General features: G+C 40.0%; 1 protein-coding gene across 1 annotated transcript in view; it reads right to left on the minus strand.

The window, feature by feature from the left end:
• Window positions 1–6,596: 6,596 nt before the first annotated feature.
• The window catches only part of LOC126253448 (exportin-5), a 209,537-nt gene continuing 194,284 nt past the window's right edge, over window positions 6,597–21,849 (minus strand). Inside the window, exon 18 of the mRNA XM_049954794.1 lies at window positions 6,597–8,577. Coding sequence (XP_049810751.1) covers window positions 8,428–8,577 — 150 coding nt within the window. The 3' untranslated portion in view covers window positions 6,597–8,427. The remainder of the gene's footprint in view (window positions 8,578–21,849) is intronic.

Below are 21,849 nucleotides of genomic sequence, written 5' to 3' on the forward strand. Positions count from 1 at the left end.
AAGCAACTTTATATTTCAGCGACATTGTGTACAGGCATGGAGTAAGGAAAGAAACTGAGACCTAATAGCTGCGAAGAAATCATGAGAAGTGTTTGCTGGATGGATGGATAAATGGCTGGCTGGACTGGGTCGTGTTTAAAGAAAAGAATAGTAGAAACTGTTATTTATTTATCTGTATATTTCATAAATCATATACTTTCTGATGTTAAATTTGTCAAACTGTAAAATTATTACACCCAGGTACTGATTAATGCCCTTATAAGCCAAAACATTAAGACCACTGCCCACTGCAGTAGTAAATGCCCCCAGGAGATGTAACTGGCACAGTAAGAGAAGTATATAAAAGGAGTAAAGATGAACGGGGAATCATTTTAGTGATGATACTGGTCCCAAATGGGGAAGTACATTGACTTTGACAAAGGGTAAATTGTTATTTCCTGGTGCCTGGGAATGATCATCTAGAAACCTCAAAGCTGGCTGGCTGCATGCATGCTACTGTCATGAGCATCTATGGATAGTAGTTGAAGGCTGGTGAAACTACGAGTTGGTGACAAGATATTGGACATCCATGCCTTGTGACACAATGGGGAGATCAGCAACTTGTCTACAATACAGGGCAAGATAATCAGTGATCTGTGGCAGAGATGATGACATAGTTCAGTGCTGGTGCAGGTACAAGTGTTTCAGAGTACACTGTTCAACACACATTGTTGAACATGAGATTCCACAGAGACAGCTCCTTTGTGTTCCCATTCTGACCCAATGAAACTGTTAACCACTGCAGTGGGCATGGGGTCATCTTTCTTCTTACACGTCAATGGCCTTGTGCCAATTTTGTCGTCATCCAGGCGTGGCTGCTCGAAACATACTCTGTGCCACAGACACAGGCTGATGGAGGCGAGGCAGTATTATGCTATACAGGGCATTCACATGGACTTCCGTGAGGCCTATTTTAGTAATCAAAGGCACCATGAAAGCTGTGGACTAATTGAACTTTATTTTGGACCACCTGTCCCTTCATGCTTGGTGCCTTCCCCAAAAGTGATGACATCTTCCAGCAGGATAACTGGGTGTGTCTGTCACATGGTCAGAACAGTTCTACAGTGGTTTGATGAGTATGATACTGAATTCACACTGATTTCTTGGCTTCAAATTCACCTAATCTTCCAGGATGCTATCGAGCACCAGCTCCTTGTCCACAAGCCACCAGCCCGTAATATAGGAGAATTACATGACCCGAGTGTAGAGCTTTCATTTTGCATACCTCCAAAAACCTACAAAAGGACTCATTGAATACATCCAGCAGAATCACTGCTGTTTCGTGTTCCAAAGATAGACCACACACTATTAAGCATGCAGTCATAATGTTTTGGCTCAGCAATGTTTATTAATGTGACTACATGTTGGCCATTTATGTGTATTTAATAAAAGGAATAGTCCTGATAAAAACTCACTCTGTAGTTGATTGTTTGGCAAGCACATAAACTACACTGAAAACTTTCAGACAAGCCCAGTTGAGCTATGACACAGATGCTGCATAGCCATGTACGAGGTATGATCAAAAAGTAATGGGAACATCACATACATATGATTTTCAAATTTTTTCTCTCATTGGTACACGTGTTCATGGTGTATGTTTGCATTTTCAGCTGTTTTGAATATTTAGTTTATTGTCAACAGTCAAAAAGGTTATGTGTCTTTTCAAGTGCTCAGCAAATTTTTACTTTTGAAAAAATGGGTCAAAGAATTTGCAATAAATTTTGCATGAAAAATGGAATAAAGTGCAGCAACACATTAGAAATATCGACTGTGGCTTTTGTTGAATCTACTATGAGTAAGACAAGAGTTTACGAGTAGTATAAATGTTTCAAACAGGGTCGAGAAGATGTTGAATACGATGACTGCCCTGTATACCCTAGCACATCAATTACTGACATCAGTGTGGAAGACATAAAGAAAATGGTTCTGAATCACCATCAGAAAGGATGCTGATGATGTCTACACATCCTGTGGCTCATGCCAAGCAATTTTTTCAGATGTTTTGGGCGTCAAATGTGTAGCAGCAAAGTTTGTTGCGAAATGGCTGAATTTCTAGCATAAACGCTCAGGGGTGCTAAATTAACATGACAAACATGATGTCGAACCCAAGTCAAAGTCGTCCCAATGGAATCTGCCTGAAGAGCAAAGATTGAAAAGAATTTGACAATTTCGACCAGATTTGAAGGTTCTTCTCGCAGTTTTCTTCAATTACAACTGGATAGGGCATCATGAGTTCCTGCCTTAAGGTAGCACAGTCAATAAGGAAAACTACCTGGAAGTTATGCACCATTTGTGTGCAGCAATCTGAAGAAAACGACCAGAACTGTGCCAAAAGCACTCATTGAAATTTCATCATGATGATGATCCTGCTCACTCCTCAAAGCTTGTTCGTGATTTTTTCGCCAAAAGCAAAACCAGTATGTGAACCACCATATTCACTGGACAAGGCTCCCTGCAACTTCTTTCTGCTTCCAAGGCTGAAGAGAACCACGAAAGGACATCGCTTTGCCATCATTGATGAGATCAAAACAGAATCTCCAAAGAAGCTGAACACCATAACGAAAAGTGAGAAGGAGTGTTTCCAAGATTGGAAAAAGTGCTGGTACACATGTTTCATATCTGAGAGGGTTATTTTGAAGGAGACAAAGATAATACTGATGAATAAATAAAGATTCTTTAATAAAAACAGAAATTCCCGTTACTTTATGCTCACACCTCATATAACTGTGGTGTGTGCCCTGTAATGGTTAGCCCTGGAGGAGGCCACTGTCTGAAAGCTTAGCAACATTTTCAGTCTTGCTTCTGTGCCCAATGATTGCTCAATTATAAAGAGAGTTGTTATCTTTACCCCTTCCTTTCGTCTTTCCCTCTCCTTCCCTCTTTCCTGATGAGGCAACAGTTTGTTGCGAAAGCTTGAATTTCGTGTGTATGTTTGTGTGTCTATCGACCTGCCAGCACTTTCGTTCGGTAAGTCACATCATCTGTTTATATATACCCTCTGGCTCCTACCCTTGTAACCGCCCCTGGTGTAAAACCTGTCCCATGCACCCTCCCACCACCACCTACTCCAGTCCTGTAACCCGGAAGGTGTACACGATCAAAGGCAGAGCCACATGTGAAAGCACCCATGTGATTTACCAACTGACCTGCCTACACTGTGAAGCTTTCTATGTGGGAATGACCAGCAACAAACTGTCCATTCGCATGAATGGACACAGGCAGACAGTGTTTGTTGGTAATGAGGATCACCCTGTGGCTAAACATGCCTTGGTGCACGGCCAGCACATCTTGGCACAGTGTTACACCGTCCGGGTTATCTGGATACTTCCCACTAACACCAACCTGTCAGAACTCCGGAGATGGGAACTTGCCCTTCAGTATATCCTCTCTTCTCGTTATCCGTCAGGCCTCAATCTCCGCTAATTTCAATTTGCCACCGCTCATACCTCACCTGTCTTTCAACAACATCTTTGCCTCGACTGACATCTCTGCCCAAACTCTTTGCCTTTACAAATGTCTGCTTGTGTCTGTGTACGTGAGAATGGATATGAGTGTGTGTGCGAGTGTATACCTGTCCTTTTTTCCCCCTAAGGTAAGTCTTTCCGCTCCCGGGATTAGAATGACTCCTTACCCTCTCCCTTAAAACCCACATCCTTTCGTCTTTCCCTCTCCTTCCCTCTTTCCTGATGAGGCAATAGTTTGTTGCGAAAGCTTGAATTTTGTGTGTGTGTTTGTGTTTGTTTGTGTGTCTATCGACCTGCCAGCGCTTTCGTTCGGTAAGTCACATCATCTTTGTTTTTAGATGTATTTTTCCCATGTGGAATGTTTCCCTCTATTTTTATATATATTTATATGTATGTCTGCTTGTGTCTGTATATGTGTGGATGGATATGTGTGTGTGTGCGCGAGTGTATACCCGTCCTTTTTTCCCCCCTAAGGTAAGTCTTTCCGCTCCCGGGATTGGAATGACTCCTTACCCTCTCCCTAAAACCCACATCCTTTCGTCTTTCCCTCTCCTTCCCTCTTTCCTGATGAGGCAACAGTTTGTTGCGAAAGCTTGAATTTTGTGTGTATGTCGACCTGCCAGCACTTTCATTTGGTAAGTCACATCATCTTTGTTTTTGGAGATATATATATATATATATTTTCCCAAAAATTCATCTACAGTATACGAGAAGATGTCATAATGAAAAAGCATTGATCTGGATTTAGGAAAATTACTGCTACTGGCCTCAAAGCTTTTTGTGGCAGCACCCTTGTATGAAATCTTGTGTTCCACATTGTGGTCCATGTCTGTCTTAAGTCAGCATTTGAATATGCTCAAATGGGAGGAACACAGCAATGAATATATAAGGTGTACCGGTACATCCAAAAAAATACAGAAATGCGCCATAAAAATTAACTTTATCTATAATGCCCATGAACAAATTACAAAAATAACTGCAGGACTGTCCTATTTCTCAATACACAGAGAGGATGGAACTAGTGTACAGCAAGCATGTTCATCACTGTCTTTCCCCTTCGCCATGTGTACAAGGGGATAACTATTGACTGCAGCTAAATAATATCAATGTCCTAAGTTTCAGGTTGAGAGTTCAGTTTAAATATTGATTATGGCTGGTCTCTCTCACACTTTTATTCCTTCCAGCTACTTTCATCTTAAATCTCCATAGATCTTAGTGTTCCTTCAAAGATGCCAGCTCTAAGCAATAGAGCATAGGACCTCCTTTTGCTACCATTACACGTTTTGCTGTTCCAGAAAGAATTTCCACAAATATTTGAGTGTAGGCTTTCACAGCCTGAGTCCATTTCAGCAGGATTCTTTTGAGTGTGTGACCACTCCATGATAAAACTACCTAGGTTTTGGATATTATTGGAGGCAATCTTTCTTCACTCAAATGAAGGCTGCCTGCAGTCACAGCCGAAACACTGGCAGTTTTATCATGTTGTGATGCATGTCTATCTTAGTGTAAATTTGAGTAAGTTCTGATACAATGAAGGGTCAAAGGTTTCCATTGTCCAAAAATGTAAATAATAAACATTGCCATGTTTTTAGCCAGTTTAATCTGATACATTAATTATCAGAGACATTTTCAATGGGTCTTAAGGTGTGGTCTCAAACAGACTGAGCCAGAAAATCTTCAATTTGCTTTGGGCACATTTAGGTAAATAAAGTTAGCTAGACATCATAAGGCCCACATACATCCATCTGAGATCTGCATGTATTATGACTCCACCATGAAGTCTTCCACTTTCCCGATGGGTCACTTTATCATTTTCCTCTGTGTCTAAGCTATAATGAAATTCTTTTTCAGGGGCTAACAATGATAACTGACAATGGGTTTATAAAATGTACTTTCTGTCTCTTGATACCTTTGGTTCGTTTCCAAGGCTTACAAGGACACTAACTAGATTTAGTGCCTGCCAGCATTTCCACTTGAGCAGTCTTATTAACAGTGGACTTGACCAAAAGAAACTCTTGGGAAATACCTTCTTCAATGGTAGTCAATTTGTGAGTTCCATACAGTCGTATTCCATTTAAATTCAGTATCCCCCATTGATCAAACAGCAGAGTATATGGAATTAAAAATTTACATCAGAATGAAAGGTAGTAATATATTGAACAGGGAGCTTGGTTCACTGAAAAGACAGTGAGAGCTGTATAAAACTGGCATTGTATTTGGTAGGACATAGCAGATCTTGTCGTCTAGCAGGATGTAACTGCAGATGCATGTAGAAAAGTCTATTGATGTGACTGAAACTGACGGTAATATTATGATCAAACAATGCAGGCTTTCACAGCCAGTGAAACTGGTTTTAGGGGCACATAACATGCCTTAAACCAAGGTCATGAAAACAATGTCACCAGGGAAACTAATATTGTTAGTTTTAACATGGAGAGAAAGAGAAAGAAGTTTCATTGTGTTGCAGCAAAGCCAATAAATTAAGAACAAAGAACTTATTTTTGTGTGCAACAAGAAAAAAATATTGACTCTTAATAATTAAATTAAGAAACAGTTATTAAATCCAAGTATCTTACAAATAATCACCATTTTCACTCTTTGGAATTTATTAATACTTAAAAAGATAATCTACCTGCTACGCATCTGATCTTTGACATAACCAAAAATATTTTATTTGTTGATTACAAAATCAATATTCCTCTCTGTGAAAATGCTGCTCGATGTGGCACATAAAGTGTGCTGAAACATGCTTTGGGGAAGTCTATTCGCCCTCTTTCACCAAATGAACCCTTACTGTATTTTCTGATTGCTTCCTAAACTGGAAATATTTGTTCAGATCCTGCTAGTTGGTAACATTGCATCCCCTGGCCAACTCTACTTCAGTCAAACTGAGTGCCTCCTCTGTTTACTCCAACCTTCTCATCACCTCTTACAGTAGTACTGGAGATTCCAAAGGAAGTGCACTAATCACAAACTCCAACCTGCATCTACTGACCAGCTCTGCAAAAAGAAATTATTCTTTGGGCAGTCCTGAAACTGAGCTATGTTAATGCTTGGGGATATGTCAGCAACAAATTCCAAGTGCAACTGAAATGGCTTATATATTTTATTTATTGATAAAATCTTGAACGAGCACAATTCTACATTTCAATTGACATTTAGTATTGACATAAATTTGTTCACAAGACCTTCAGTCTATACACTGTGTAGCACATAGATGCAATTGAACAAAACTGTAGCATTAAAATATGTGACACTTATTAATTAAATGAAGTCAGTCAAAGGATTCTCATGTATGACACAAATGGATTTATGAGATTTATATAGAGTGATCCTTATAGCTCACATCAGACACACTTAATTTTAAAATTGACTTTTGTTTATAGAAATGTCATTACACTGACTTTCCAGTAATTATTAAATGTACAATAAAATTTCAAATATATTTGGTTCCTAATAGTACATTTAATTATAATGTTAAGTTAATCCGACAGTCCATTCATTTGAAACTTTTATGACATGCATATTATGTACACTGTAAATCTGAGTGGAATTAGAGGACAAATTTTAAATGCAGATACTTATGACTCAACATTGTTATCACACTGTGTGTTTTTCAAAGAATTTTTTTTTTGAGGGGGGGGGGCTATTTTAAATCTACTAAATAAAAGTTTGCACCATCAGATAATTTGTGTAGAAAAAGTATCCTAACTTAAAAGCTCATTATTTTACATTAACTTTCTAGTATTCAAAAAACGAAATTAAATATTTATAACTAAAATGGCACCAAATTGATACTGCAATCAAACAAAAACAGAATGTATAATTACTTACTGAGGGGATGGTGAGTAGGATGATGGAGGAGGGTAATATCTAAAACGCCAAACAGAAAACACCCTCCACTGTTTCCCAATAAGGGTGATTTGACTACTTAATATCATTTTTGCCACACTTTTGTCTGATGAATGTTTCTCAGATTCTAAAAGCAGCACATCTGCCATACTCTGTCTACCCCATTGAAATTGACATTTTTGTGTGTAGATCTTTTTCCATCTACATTTGATAACAAAAAAAACTTACATAAGTCCAATGGAACACTGGCAAATATAATCTCAGCAGGGCAAAAAAACAACAACAGAAACAGAGTAGCAAAGAGGAAGAAGGAAAAAAATGAATCAGTAACACTGCTACATTACACAGTATCTTTTAATGCAGTTTGCTGATACCTAAAATGACCTCAATAAGTTCATTTTCATCTAGAAACAAGATTACAACCAACAACCTAAATTATTTTACAATAGTAGTGAAGTTTCATTCAAAAATTATTAATTTACCTCTGCCTTCCAGAGATTAAACAATGAAAACGGCCAAAAAGAAAAAAAGGTCATTAAATCTCATCAAGCATTCACCTGACATAACTGTAATCTTTCTTTCTTCACAAATGTATCTGGTTCATTAGTTATTTATAAATAAACATACAATAGTACATGACTGCAATATTTTACCCCAACAGCTTGAATAAATAAAGTCAATTCCGGCAATAGCCAACTGCCATGAGTGTTTCCCGCCGCACTTTCCTTCTAAGAGCAATAAAAAAAAACCTTACTCAGAAATTCACAGCATTTATGACTTACTTTCATTATTATTTAGTAAGTTTTCTCTAGACTTGAGTCATATGAGAAAAACATTCCATGTTACTATAGATATTTCTAGCAGATCACAACATAATAGAAGCAGTATAGATAATATTGTCATAATACAGTTATAATGCCCCTTAATGGCATTAAAAACTTACATACATACTACTCTATCTGCTGTACACAAAGAATTGCATAGCAATTCTTTTTGCAAGCATTATTAGATTTCTCTCTCTCACTCTGAAATTTAATTTTCTTGGAGAAGAATAATGCAGTGTCATGTTCTTTCAGTCAACAACATCAAAAAGTTTACAAAGACCAACATCTTCAGTTTCAAGAAGGTCCCTCATCTTAGGCTTCGGAGGAAGTTCCATTCGGGGAAGATCTGCAATTCGGACCTCCTTGCGAAACAGCTGCGCGACACTCCTGCCTATCAGCTGTAGGCACAAAACATTTAATGCATTAAGTAATCACAAATGACTGTTAAAAACCAGAGGTCTCATTAAATCTTTGATCACATATCTGGATCGAGGAAGAGGGGGGAGGGAGAAAGGGAGGTAAGGAGCGAGTGAGTGACTTACATTGGATAAAGAGTAATATAGTCACAAACGTCCATTACCACTGTTCATTTCAACATAATGAAATATGTATCAATAATCAATATATATATTATAAAAGTAAATGTACAATGTGCGTGCTGCTAAAACTCAGAAATAAGTCCCAGTACAATCAAGGGAGTTATATGGTGTGGTAGCCCTTTATGCCCCATCCATGAAAAAGGCTCCCATTTCTATCTGAAGAGTGTGCTTTCGAAGATATAAGGGCTGGGAAGTTTTGCCCTCCAGAATTTTCTAGAGCACTCCAGAACATTCATGAGCATTTGAGAATATTCGAGAGCATTCCACAACATTCCGGAATGTTCTGCAATGATCTGGGATGTTCTACAATGTTCGGGAACATCCCACATCATTGTGGAAGATTCCAAAATTCTCTTGAATGCTGTGGAATGTTCTGAAGCATTGTGGACCAATCAAAGCCTTTTTGGTACATTCTCCAATTCTCCAATGGTGGGGCTACCCATTCGTAGGGGGTATATAAAGCAAGATCCATTGTAGGTTCAAACATCAGTTTCTTATCAGTGACGAAGGAGGAACCGAAAAAGTAGCGCAGTGAGTGAATAAACACAAACACAGAAGTGTGAGTAGTTAAAATAATACAGTGGCTGAAAATTAAATGAAAATAAAGTATGAAAAGTTTGTAAAGTTTACTTCATGTATTTGCTGATAAGAGATTGATTTGATTTATATCTTAGACAATGCCCAAGCATAAAAGAAGCAGCAATCTTGCCAGTTCTGAAGCAAAATGACAAAAACAAAAAGAACAGCAAAAAAAATGAAACAGACGAAGAATGTGAAGCACTTTTAAATTTCCAACGAACGAGAATGAGCACCATTAGAATGAGAGAAACCGAAGAACAACAAAATGAACGGATTAAAGAATCAAGAATTGCAACACAACCTTATAAAAAGACTGTGAACTCAAGCCTGCCATGGAAATATCACCCTATAAGAAGCACAGACGAGGAAAAGTAAACAGCACAACCCAAAAAATAGAACATTCCACTACGACCCAATGAAAGAATATAACAAACACAAAAACACCATAATCAAAAAATGGATAATATCTGCCCATTTTGCAATGTGAAGAAGTTCAATAGAGAAACACAAGGATTCTGTTGCATGAATGGAAACATTCGATTACCATCACTGGAAGCACCTACACAGAAATTTTTGCATTATGACCGGGAAACTCCAGAATAAAAAAATTTTCTTCAAAATATAAAAATGTATAAAGCCTGCTTCAAAATGACTTCTTTCATTGTCACTTCGATCAACACTAACAGAGATGAAATCAATTATGTTTTTTCCATCTCAGGACAAATCTATCACAACATGGGATCATTACTACCACTACCCTACGAAGACCACAAATTTCTGGAAGCATATTTCATTAAGAAACAGAAATTGATGAACGATGCACAATTATCAGTGGATCACATATTCAAAACAGCATTAGACCAGATGATTTATGATGGCTATAAAATTATAATTCAAGCCAACAAAACACCACTTGGAGAACACGAATGTAACACCACTTGGAGAACACGAATGTCATCTTAATGCACCTCAGATAAACAAAGTCACCATTGTAACTGTGAATAATGAAAACACAAGCTCTGGCATAATTTTAAAATGAAGAAGAGAAGGGCTACAATGCATTGCAGAGACATTCGTTCATATGACGCCCTCCAGTATGCATTCATATTTCTGCATGGAGAGGATGGACATCATTTTAATGTGAAACAAATCCAACCCGAAACAGACATAGAAACAAACGAAGAAAGTCACTTCCAAGGAGTTCTATTCTTATCACTTCATGATCAGAGACAATGAAATTCACAATCACATTCTCAACACTTACCGTTTATTCCAACAATTCCTGGTATATATGTATGCAAAAATAGAAGTGGAACAGATGCTTTACATAAGACTGAATCGGAAGAAACTGTGCATGGAAGAATACATCCACCTTTGAGACTCAATCATAATAATGGAAACACTGATGAACAATGGAACAATTGTAATCTTACACTCATCATACATAGGAAGTTCGAGACACACAAACGAATACTCTCAAGATGCCACAAGCTACATAAGAAAATATGGATGACATGACCTCTTTGTAACATCCATATGCAACTTGTTGTGGCCAGATATCAAAGTACAACTAAGATACGGACGAGCCCCCATGCATCGACACAACATAATACCCCAAGTTTTCTGGCAAAAACTAGTGGGATTTATTGAAGTCATTACAAAACACCATACCTTTGGAACCGCTAAGTGCTGCACAATCGAATGTCAAAAACGAGGACTGCCTCACCTACACAATATCATAAAGAACTCATCCCATGGATATTGACAAAATCACCCAAGCTGAATTTCCCAATCCACAAGAAGATATGGAACTGCACGACATAGTGAAAAACGTGATTCATGGTCCATAAGGGCCATTAAACCCCATTTCACAATGTATGAGTGATGTAAAAAAAGACAACACACAAACCAGAGTTGATGGCTATCCCAAATGCAGAAGATGATCATCCAGAAACAGTGGCTTCACAGCAAAAATACAAATATGGGGCAGCGACAAACTGGGAATAGATAATCAATGTGTAGTACCATGTAACACACTGCTTTCCAAAACGTTCCAAGTACACATAAATGTAGACTACTGCAATTCAGTGACATCCATCAAATATGTCTGTAAGTTTGTGAACAAAGGCAGTGACATGGCAGTTTTTCTAATAGCCAAAGACAATGAACAACAAAACAGTAACGACAGATCCTCATGTAACAAATGGAGAGATACGTTACCAGTAAGGAAGCATTGTGGCAGATTTTTGGTTTTCCCAAATATGAACGCGAGCCAACTGTGCAACATCTAGCAGTACATTTGGAGCATTGACAGAGAGTTTACTTCACAAAAGCATCACCAGAAAAACTGCAAGCAAACCACCTCACAACACAACATCAATAGCTTTTTACCACCTGTGCCAGATGGCTCCATTTGTGAAAACATTACTACATGTCAATGTCCCTACCTATTATACATGGAACACAAAAAGAAAAACCTTTCAATGATGAAAACAAGGAATTCCAATACAAGATCATCCAAGAATCATGAAAACTGGTGCACTAGGTAAAGTTTACACAGTATATCTGAATAATGCTGATGTTTCTATCTCCAGATGTTGCTACACCAACTAAGGAGCAAGTTCCACAGATCTCAAGATTGTTCAAAAATGGCTCTGAGTACTATGGGACTCAACTGCTGTGGTCATAAGTCCCCTAGAACTTAGAACTACTTAAACCTAACTAACCTAAGGACATCACAAACATCCATGCCCGAGGCAGGATTCGAACCTGCGACCGTAGCGGTCGTGCGGTTCCAGACTGTAGCGCCTTTAACCGCTCGGCCACTCCGGCCGGCTCAAGATTGTTGATGGTTGCCTATGCCAGAAGTATCGAAAAGCATGCCAACACTAAGGACTACTGGAAAATGTAACCAGTGGGAATCAACACTACAAGAAGCCTCACTCAAACCCTCGGCTGAACAAATGAGGGACTGATTTGCCATAACTCTAACAGTAGTTAACCCATCGAATCCAAAACAGCTATGGGACTTCTTTGAAGAGAGTATGAGTGATGACATAATGTACCAAATCTGACAAGCTCATCCTGAAATGACCGTCAAATTCAATGAACATCTTCAATGAAATACTCATTCGCCTAGAAGATAAACGTTTAGCAATAAACAACCAGACCTTAGTACAACTTGGGATGCAAGTAACAACAAAATATGCTATCAGTGTACTAAAATCAAAATTACAGAGGAAAAATGCTACATCATAATTCATCTACTTCTATACATTGCTCACAACAAACCACTCATCAATGACAATGAAAAGGAAATTTACAACATTTTCATCGACCTTATTGACCACAACACTGGCGGAATTATTTATTTGGACAGTCCAGGCAGTACCAGGAAAATGTTTCTAATAAATCTTTTGCTTCCAAAAATACTTGCTAAATAACACGTCACACGTGCATTGTCATCACCCAGCATTACAGCCACACTTAGGGAAGGACAACGAACTGCCCATTCCGCCCTACAATTACCATTGCATATACCCAAAGGACAGTTCCCGGAATGTAAAATCTCAAGAGCATCTGGATGGGGTGAACTTCTAAAGCAAGCTAAAATTATCTTCTGAGACAAATGCATAATGGCAAATAAAAAAATAGTCACTCGAAGCCATGGACAGAACATTGCAAGACTTGATCATACAATGTAAACTTTCATGGCCCGTATTGTCTTCACTTAAAACTTCCTGGCTAATAGGCTGTGGTCGATGCATAAAACTCTCCCCCGATGTTTCGTCTCCGACTGCGGGAGATATCCTCTGAGGTAAAACAGCAAATTGCAAAGAACACTCGAGGAAGTGCTGATTATATAGGCAGTGCAGAGTGCACCACTGTCCATCAGCTGGCATTGGCTATGAGACTGTTCCTGGTAATACCAACATTCTCGATTGAAAGTAATCGATCATCATGCTATTGGTGCAATGCTGACATCCAAATTTTATCCAGTTTTACACCCTCTTTCCTGCTTAAATTATTACTCTGTTTATCAGTCTCGGTAGCATCTCTATACATGTGCGCATAATAATGTGAGGTTTTAGATATGATGCTCGTCTCACTGAATTTTATTTCATGATCAGCTTCCTTGTAAACATGTTCTGCTACGGCCGATTTATCCACGTGACACAGGCAGCAATTCCTCTTATGATCAACAAGACGGGTGTTAACACTTCTCTTTGTGATACCGATATAAACCTGTCCACAACTACAAGGAATTTTATATACCCCCAGTGTAGCCAAAGGATATTGTGCATCTTTTGCCAATCTTAAATATTCTTTTATTTTTCTGGTGGGTCTGAAAGTAGTTTCCACCCCATACTTGTTTAACACTTTCACAATGCAATCTGTGACCTTATTAATGAACGGAAGAAAAACCTTGCCATTGTGAGGCTGTTGTTAGTCATCGTTCCTGATTCTCTGCCTAGAGCAAAGTGCTTAATCTATCTCCTTGCTAGAATAGCCATTCTTCACAAAAGTCGACCATAGGTGTTCATTCAATCTCATCTTTTAAATAATCAGGTTTACAAATTTTGCACACCCTGTCTACCAGGATTTTTATTACGCCTCTTTTTTGTCTACGGTGGTGGTTTGAATCTTTATGCACATAATCATCAGTATGTGTGCCTTCCTATACACCTTGTGGCCCAATGTTCCATCCCATTGTTTAATCACAGACACATCCAGAAAATTCAGTTGTCCATTACTCTCCATCTCCATAGTAAATTGAATTTTCGGATTAATGCTGTTTAGATGTGTCAGGAAGGCATCCAGTTCCTCTGCTCCGTGTGTCCATACTATGAAAGTGTCACTGACACAGTAATACCATTTGGCTGGTTTCTTACTGGCAGTCTGCAACACCTGTTGTTCACAAGTCTCCATAAACAAGTTAGCCACAGCAGGACTAAGAGGACTGCCCATAGCCACCCGTCAATCTGTTCATAAAAGTCAATATTGTACTGAGAGTAGGTTGTGGTGAGGCAGTGTCGGAATAATGACACAATATCGGTAGGAAAAATATCCGCTATGCATGAGATAGCTTCATTTACCAGAATCATGGTAAATAATGACACAAAACTAACGAGGATATCATCCGGGCCCACGCTCATTTCCTTTAACTTATCAATGAAATGAGCTGAATTTTTAATATGACTGTCAGTCCTACCAACAAAAGGTTGCAGCAATGAGGCAAGGTGTCTAGTTAACTCATGGGTGGGACCCCTAAGGCGCTGATAGTTATTCTCAAAGGAACCTCAAGGTTTATGCACTTTGGGTAATCCATAGAGTCCAGGTGGGTATGCTTCTGTTTTATAAAGCAGCTTCTTATCGTCGGAGGAGGCTGAAGACGCTTTCATTAGTAGATTGGTCATTTTTAAAATCTTCATAGTCGGATCATTCTGAAGTTTTTTGTAATTGGAGGCAACCAAAATATCATTGATCTTTCCACGATAGTCCTCGCTCTTCAATATGACAGTGGCATTATCCTTATCTGCAGAAAGAACAATAATAATTTTACCTGCAGTGATATCCCTCAGTGCTTTCCTTTGTGCCTTTGTTAGATGGCTTACATGTACATAATATTTAAGATCAGCAAAAGATGCATGACATCCTTTGGCTACACTGGAGGTATATAAAATTTCTTATAGTTGTGGACAGTTTTATATCGGTACCACAAAGAGAAGTGTTGACATCCGTCTTGTTGAACATAAGAGGAATTGCGCCTGGGTCACACAGATAAATCGGCTGTAGCAGAGCATGTTTACAAGGAAGGTGATCATGAAATAAAATTCAGCGAGATGGCGCCTTATGTAAAACCTCGCATTATTATGTGTGCATGTACAGAGAGGCTATCGAGATTGATAAACACCATAATAATTTTAACAGGAAAGAGGAAGGTGTTAAATAGATAAAATTTTGATGTCAGCGTTGCACTGGAAGTGTGACGATCAATTACTTTCAATTGAGAATGTTGGTATTACCAGAGGCAGTCTCATAGCCAAAGCCACATGATGGACAGTGGCACCCTCTGCACTGCCTAAATAATCAGCACTTCCTCGAGTTCCCTTTCGCAGTTCGCTGTTTTACCTCGCACGGTGTCTCCCGCAGACAGAGATAATACGTTAGGGGAGAGTTTTATATATCAACCATGGCCTATTAGCCTGGAAGTTTTAAGTGAAGACTGCAAGACTTGCGAGGAAACTCTGAAGTGACGGGGGGGGAGGGGGGGGGGGGGGAGCTCTACTCATACTCTCAGAAGATTTTCGATAAACACTTCCAGTCATCCCCAAGTCGACACTAGCAGACGAGATCGATGCTTGCTTTTTTAATAATAATAATAATAATAATAATGATAACTACCCCCATGAACCATGGACCTTGCCGTTGGTGGGGAGGCTTGCGTGCCTAAGCGATGCAGATGGCTGTACCATAGGTGCAACCACAACGGAGGGGTATCTGTTGAGAGGCCAGACAAACGTGTGGTTCCTGAAGAGGGGCAGCAGCCTTTTCAGTAGTTGCAGGGGCAACAATCTGGATGATTGACTGATCTGGCCTTGCAACACTAACCAAAACGGCCTTGCTGTGCTGGCACTGCGAACGGCTGAAAGCAAGGGGAAACTACAGCCGTAATTTTTCCCGAGGGCATTTAGCTTTACTGTACGGTTAAATGATGATGGCATCCTCTTGGGTAAAATATTCCGGAGGTAAAATAGTCCCCCATTCGGATCTCCGGGCGGGGACTACTCAGGAGGACGTTGTTATCAGGAGAAAGAAAACTGGTGTTCTACAGATCGGAGCGTGGAATGTCAGATCCCTTAATCGGGCAGGTAGGTTAGAAAATTTAAAAAAGGGAAATGGATAGGTTGAAGTTAGATATAGTGGGAATTACTGAAGTTCGGTGGCAGGAGGAACAAGACTTTTGGTCAGATGAATACAGGGTTATAAATACAAAATCAAAAAGGGGTAATGCAGGAGTAGGTTTAATAATGAATAAAAAAATAGGAGTGCGGGTAACCTACTACCAACAGCATAGTGAACGCATTATTTTGGCCAAGATAGACACAAAGCCCATGCCTACTACAGCAGTACAAGTTTATATGCCAGCTAGCTCTGCAGATGATGAAGAAATCGATGAAATGTATGATGAGATAAAACAAATTATTCAGGTAGTGAAGGGAGACGAAAATTTAATAGTCATGGGTGACTGGAATTCGACAGTAGGAAAAGGGAGAGAAGGAAACATAGTGGGTGAATATGGATTGGGGGAGAGAAATGAAAGAGGAAGCCGTCTGGTAGAATTTTGCACAGAGCATAACTTAATCATAGCTAACACTTGGTTCAAGAACCATAAAAGAATGTTGTATATATGGAAGAATCCTGGAGATACTAAAAGGTACCAGATAGATTATATAATGGTAAGACAGAGATTTAGGAACCAGGTTTTAAATTGTATGACATTTCCAGGGGCAGATGTGGACTCTGACCACAATCTATGGGTTATGAACTGTAGATTAAAACCGAAGAAACTGCAAAAAGGTGAGTATTTAAGGAGATGGGACCTGGATAAACTGACTAAACCAGAGGTTGTACAGAGTTTCAGGGAGAGCATAAGGGAACAATTGACAGGAATGGGGGAAAGAAATACAGTAGAAGAAGAATGTGTAGCTCTGAGGGATGAAGTAGTGAAGGCAGCAGAGGATCAAGTAGGTAAAAAGACGAGGACTAGTAGAAATCCTTGGGTAACAGAAGAAATATTGAATTTAACTGATGAAAGGAGAAAATATAAAAATGCAGTAAATGAAGCAGGCAAAAGGGAATACAAACGTCTCAAAAATGAGATCGACAGGAAGTGCAAAATGGCTAAGCAGGGATGGCTAGAAGACAAATGTAAGGATGTAAAGGCTTATCTCACTAGGGGTAAGATAGATACCGACTACAGGAAAATTAAAGAGATCTTTGGAGAAATGAGAACCACTTGTATGAATATCAAGAGCTCAGATGGAAACCCAGTTCTAAGCAAAGAGGGGAAAGCAGAAAGGTGGAAGGAGTATATAGAGGGTCTATACAAGGGCAATGTACTTGAGGACAATATTATGGAAATGGAAGAGGATGTAGATGAAGATGAAATGGGAGATATGATACTGCGTGAAGAGCACTGAAAGACCTGAGTCGAAACTAGGCCCCGGGAGTAGACAACATTCCATTGGAACTACTGACGGCCTTGGGAGAGCCAGTCCCGACAAAACTCTACCATCTGGTGAGCAAGATGTATGAGACAGGCGAAATACCCTCAGACTTCAAGAAGAATATAATAATTCCAATCCCAAAGAAAGCAGGTGTTGACAGATGTGAAAATTACCGAACTATCAGTTTAATAAGTCACAGCTGCAAAATACTAACGCGAATTCTTTACAGACGAATGGAAAAACTGGTAAAAGCCGAACTCGGCGAAGATCAGTTTGGATTCCGCAGAAATGTTGGAACACGTGAGGCAATACTGACCCTATGACTTATCTTAGAAAATAGATTAAGGAAAGGTAAACCTACATTTCTAGCATTTGTAGACTTAGAGAAAGCTTTTGACAATGTTGACTGGAATACTCTCTTTCAAATTCTGAAGGTGGCAGGGGTAAAATATAGGGAGCGAAAGGCTATTTACAATTTGTACAGAAACCAGATGGCAGTTATAAGAGTGGAGGGGCATGAAAGGGTAGCAGTGGTTGGGAAGGGAGTCAGACAGGGTTGTAGCCTCTCCCCGATGTTATTCAATCTGTATATTGAGCAAGCAGTAAAAGAAACAGAAGAAAAATTCGGAGTAGGTATTAAAGTCTATGGAGAAGAAATAAAAACTTTAAGGTTCGCCGATGACATTGTAATTCTGTCAGAGACAGCAAAGGACTTGGAAGAGCAGCTGAACGGAATGGACAGTGTCTTGAAAGGAGGATACAAGATGAGCATCAACAAAAGCAAAACGAGGATAATGGAATGTAGTCGAATTAAGTCGGGTGATGCTGAGGGAATCAGATTAGGAAACGAGACACTTAAAGTAGTAAAGGAGTTTTGCTATTTGGGGATCAAAATAACGGATGATAGTCGAAGTAGAGAGGATACAAAATGTAGACTGGCAATGGCAAGGAAAGCGTTTCTGAAGAAGAGAAATTTGTTAACATCGAGTATAGATTTAAGTGGCAGGAAGTCATTTCTGAAAGTATTTGTATGGAGTGTAGCCATGTATGGAAGTGAAACATGGACGATAAATAGTTTGGACAAGAAGAGAATAGAAGCTTTCGAAATGTGGTGCTACAGAAGAATGCTGAAGATTAGATGGGTAGATCACATAACTAATGAGGAGGTACTGAATAGAATTGGGGAGAAGAGGAGTTTGTGGCACAACTTGACAAGAAGAAGGGACGGGTTGGTAGGACATGTTATGAGACATGAAGGGATCACAAATTTAGCATTGGAGGGCAGCGTGGAGGGTAAAAATCGTAGAGGGAGACCAAAAGATGAATACACTAAGCAGATTCAGAAGGATGTAGGTTGCAGTAAGTACTGGGAGATGAAGAAGCTTGCACAGGATAGAGTAGCATGGAGAGCTGCATCAAACCAGTCTCAGGACTGAAGACAACGACAACGAGAACAACAACAACAACAACAACAATAATGATAATAATAATAATAAAACACCCACACATCTCTGGCCACCCATACAGTACTGCAACTAAGAAAAAAAATATGAGATTTGAACTAACGAGAGATGAAACAACAGCACATTTTGCTCAACAATTTTTACAAATAGGCAAAGACACATATCCTATTGGCCAGACGATCCGGCTCATGAAAATTAACAGCAACATAGCCACTGCTGAAAATGAACTCATCGACCAAATTTATCCAAGCATTGTTCACAACTATACCAATCTGGACTGGCTATTTGAAAGAGCAATTTGGTAACCAAAAATAATATTTGAAAGAAAATTCCCAGTGAAGAGAGAATATACAAATTTATCGACATGATGGTAAACATTGAAGACGGTGTGAACTTCCCTACAGAATTTCTAAACACTTTGCAAGTACCAGGAATGCCATTACATTGCTGTCGACTTAAAATTGGATCTCCAATCATACTACTCAGAAATCTGAATTCGCCAAAACTATGTAATGGAACAAGGATGATCATCAAACAGCTACCAAATAACATCATCGAAGCGAACTTATGAATGGAAAGTACAAAGGACACACACTATTTATTCCCAGAATACTGCTGATCTCTACTGAAATGTCATTCTAATTTAAAAAGACTGCAATTTCCAATCAAAATAGCCTACAGTTTTACAATTAACATAGCATAAGGGCAAACTTTAAAATATTGCAGCATCAACCTGAAAGACTCTTTCTTCTCTCATGGTCAAACAATGGAAAATCCAGGATGGAATGTAACAATATTAGAGAAGGAAAGTTGCCACTCACCATATAGTGGAGATACTATGTCGCAATAGGCACAACAAAAAGATTCACACAATTATCGCTTTCAGCAATTACAGCCTTTGTCAGCAATAGACTCATGCGCACTTTCGGACATTAAGGCCTTTGTCAGCAATAGACCCACACGCATGCACACGCAAACGCAGACGCGCACGTGCAAACGCAACTTGCACACACATCTGCAGTCTCAGACAGCTGAAACCATACTGCAAGCAGCAGCACCAGTGCATGATGAGAGTGGCGACTGGGTGGTGGTAAGGAGGAGGCTGGGGTGGGGAGGGGAGGGGTATGGTGGAGGTGGTGGTCAGTGAAGTGCTGAGGTTTAGACGGAGGGCAGGAGAGAAAGTAGGGGGGGGGGGGGGGGGATAAGTAGTGGAAAGGAAAGAAATAAAAATAAATTAAAAGAATGGGTGTGGCAGTGAAATGACAGCTGTGAAAGGCTGGAATGGGAACAGGGAGGGGGCTGGATGGGTGAGGACAGTGACTAACGAAGGTTGAAGCCTGGAGGGTTACGGGAACGTAGGATGTATTGCAGGGAAGGTTCCCACCTGTGCAATTCAGAAAAGCTGGTGTTGGTGGAAAGGACCCATATGCCACAGACTGTGAAGCAGTCACTAAGATGAGGTATATCATGTTTGGCAGCGTGTCCAGTTCAGGGTGGTCCACTTGTGTTTTGGCCACAGTTTGTCAGTGGCCATTCATGCGGACAGACAGCTTATTGGTTGCCATGCCTACATAGAACGCAGCAGAGTGGTTGCAGCTTAGCTTATAAATCACGTGACTGGTTTCACAGGTAGCCCTGCCTTTGATGGGATAGGTGATGTTAGTGACCGGACTGAAGTAGGTGGTGGTAGGAGAATGTATGGGACAGGTCTTGCACCTAGGTCTATTAAAGGTGTATGAGCCATGAGGTAAGGGATTGGGAGCAGGGGCTGTGTAAGGATGGATGACTATATTGTGTAGGTTCAGCGGATGGCAGAATACCACTGTAGGAGGGGTGGGAAGAATAGTGGGGAGGACATTTCTCATTTCAGGGCATGACGAGAGGTAATTGAAACCCTGGCGGAGAATGTAATTCAGTTGCTCCAGTCCCGAATGGTACTGGATTACCAGGGGAATGCTCCTCTGCGGCCGGACTGTGGGACTTTGGGAGGTGGTGGGGGACTGGAAAGATAAGGCACAGGAGATTTGTTTTTGTACTAGGTTGGGAGGATAGTTACGGTCAGTGAAGGCTTCAGTGAGACCCTCGGTATGTTTTGAGAGGGACTGCTCGTCACTGCTGATGCGATGACCACGGGTGGCTATGCTGTACGGAAGGGACTTCTTGGTATGGAATGGGTGGCAACTGTCGAAGTGGAGGTATTGCTGGTGGTTAGTAGGTTTGATATGGACAGAGGTACTGATGTAGCCACCTCTGACATGGAGATCGACATCTAGGAACGTGGCTTGATGGGTTGAGTAGGACCAGGTGAAGCAAATGGGGGAGAAGTTGTTGAGGTTATGGAGGAATGTGGATAGGGTGTCCTCACCTTCAATCCAGACAGCAAAGATGTCATCAATGAATTTGAACCAGGTGAGGGGTTTAGGATTCTGGGTTTTTAGGAAGGATTCTTCTAGATGGCCCATGAATAGGTTGGCATGGGATGGTGCCATGTGGGTGCCCATAGCCGTACCCCGAATTTGTTTGTAGGTAATGCCTTCAAAGGAGAAGTAATTGTGGGTGAGGATATAGTTGTTCATGGCAACTAGGAAGGAGGTTGTTGGTTTGGAATCCATAGGGCATCTGGAAAGGTAGTGTTCAATAGCAGAAAAGCCATGGGCATTAGTAAAGCTAGTGTACAGGGAGGTGACGAGCAGGGCACCGTGTGGTAAAGGGGCACAAACTGTGGAGTCAGTGGAGGAAATGGTTGATATCTTTTATATAAGTAATAGATTGAAGGTGTTGGTCTACAAGAGCAGAGA

The sequence above is a fragment of the Schistocerca nitens genome, chromosome 4, assembly GCF_023898315.1.
Source record: "Schistocerca nitens isolate TAMUIC-IGC-003100 chromosome 4, iqSchNite1.1, whole genome shotgun sequence".
NCBI classification, from domain to species: domain Eukaryota; kingdom Metazoa; phylum Arthropoda; class Insecta; order Orthoptera; family Acrididae; genus Schistocerca; species Schistocerca nitens.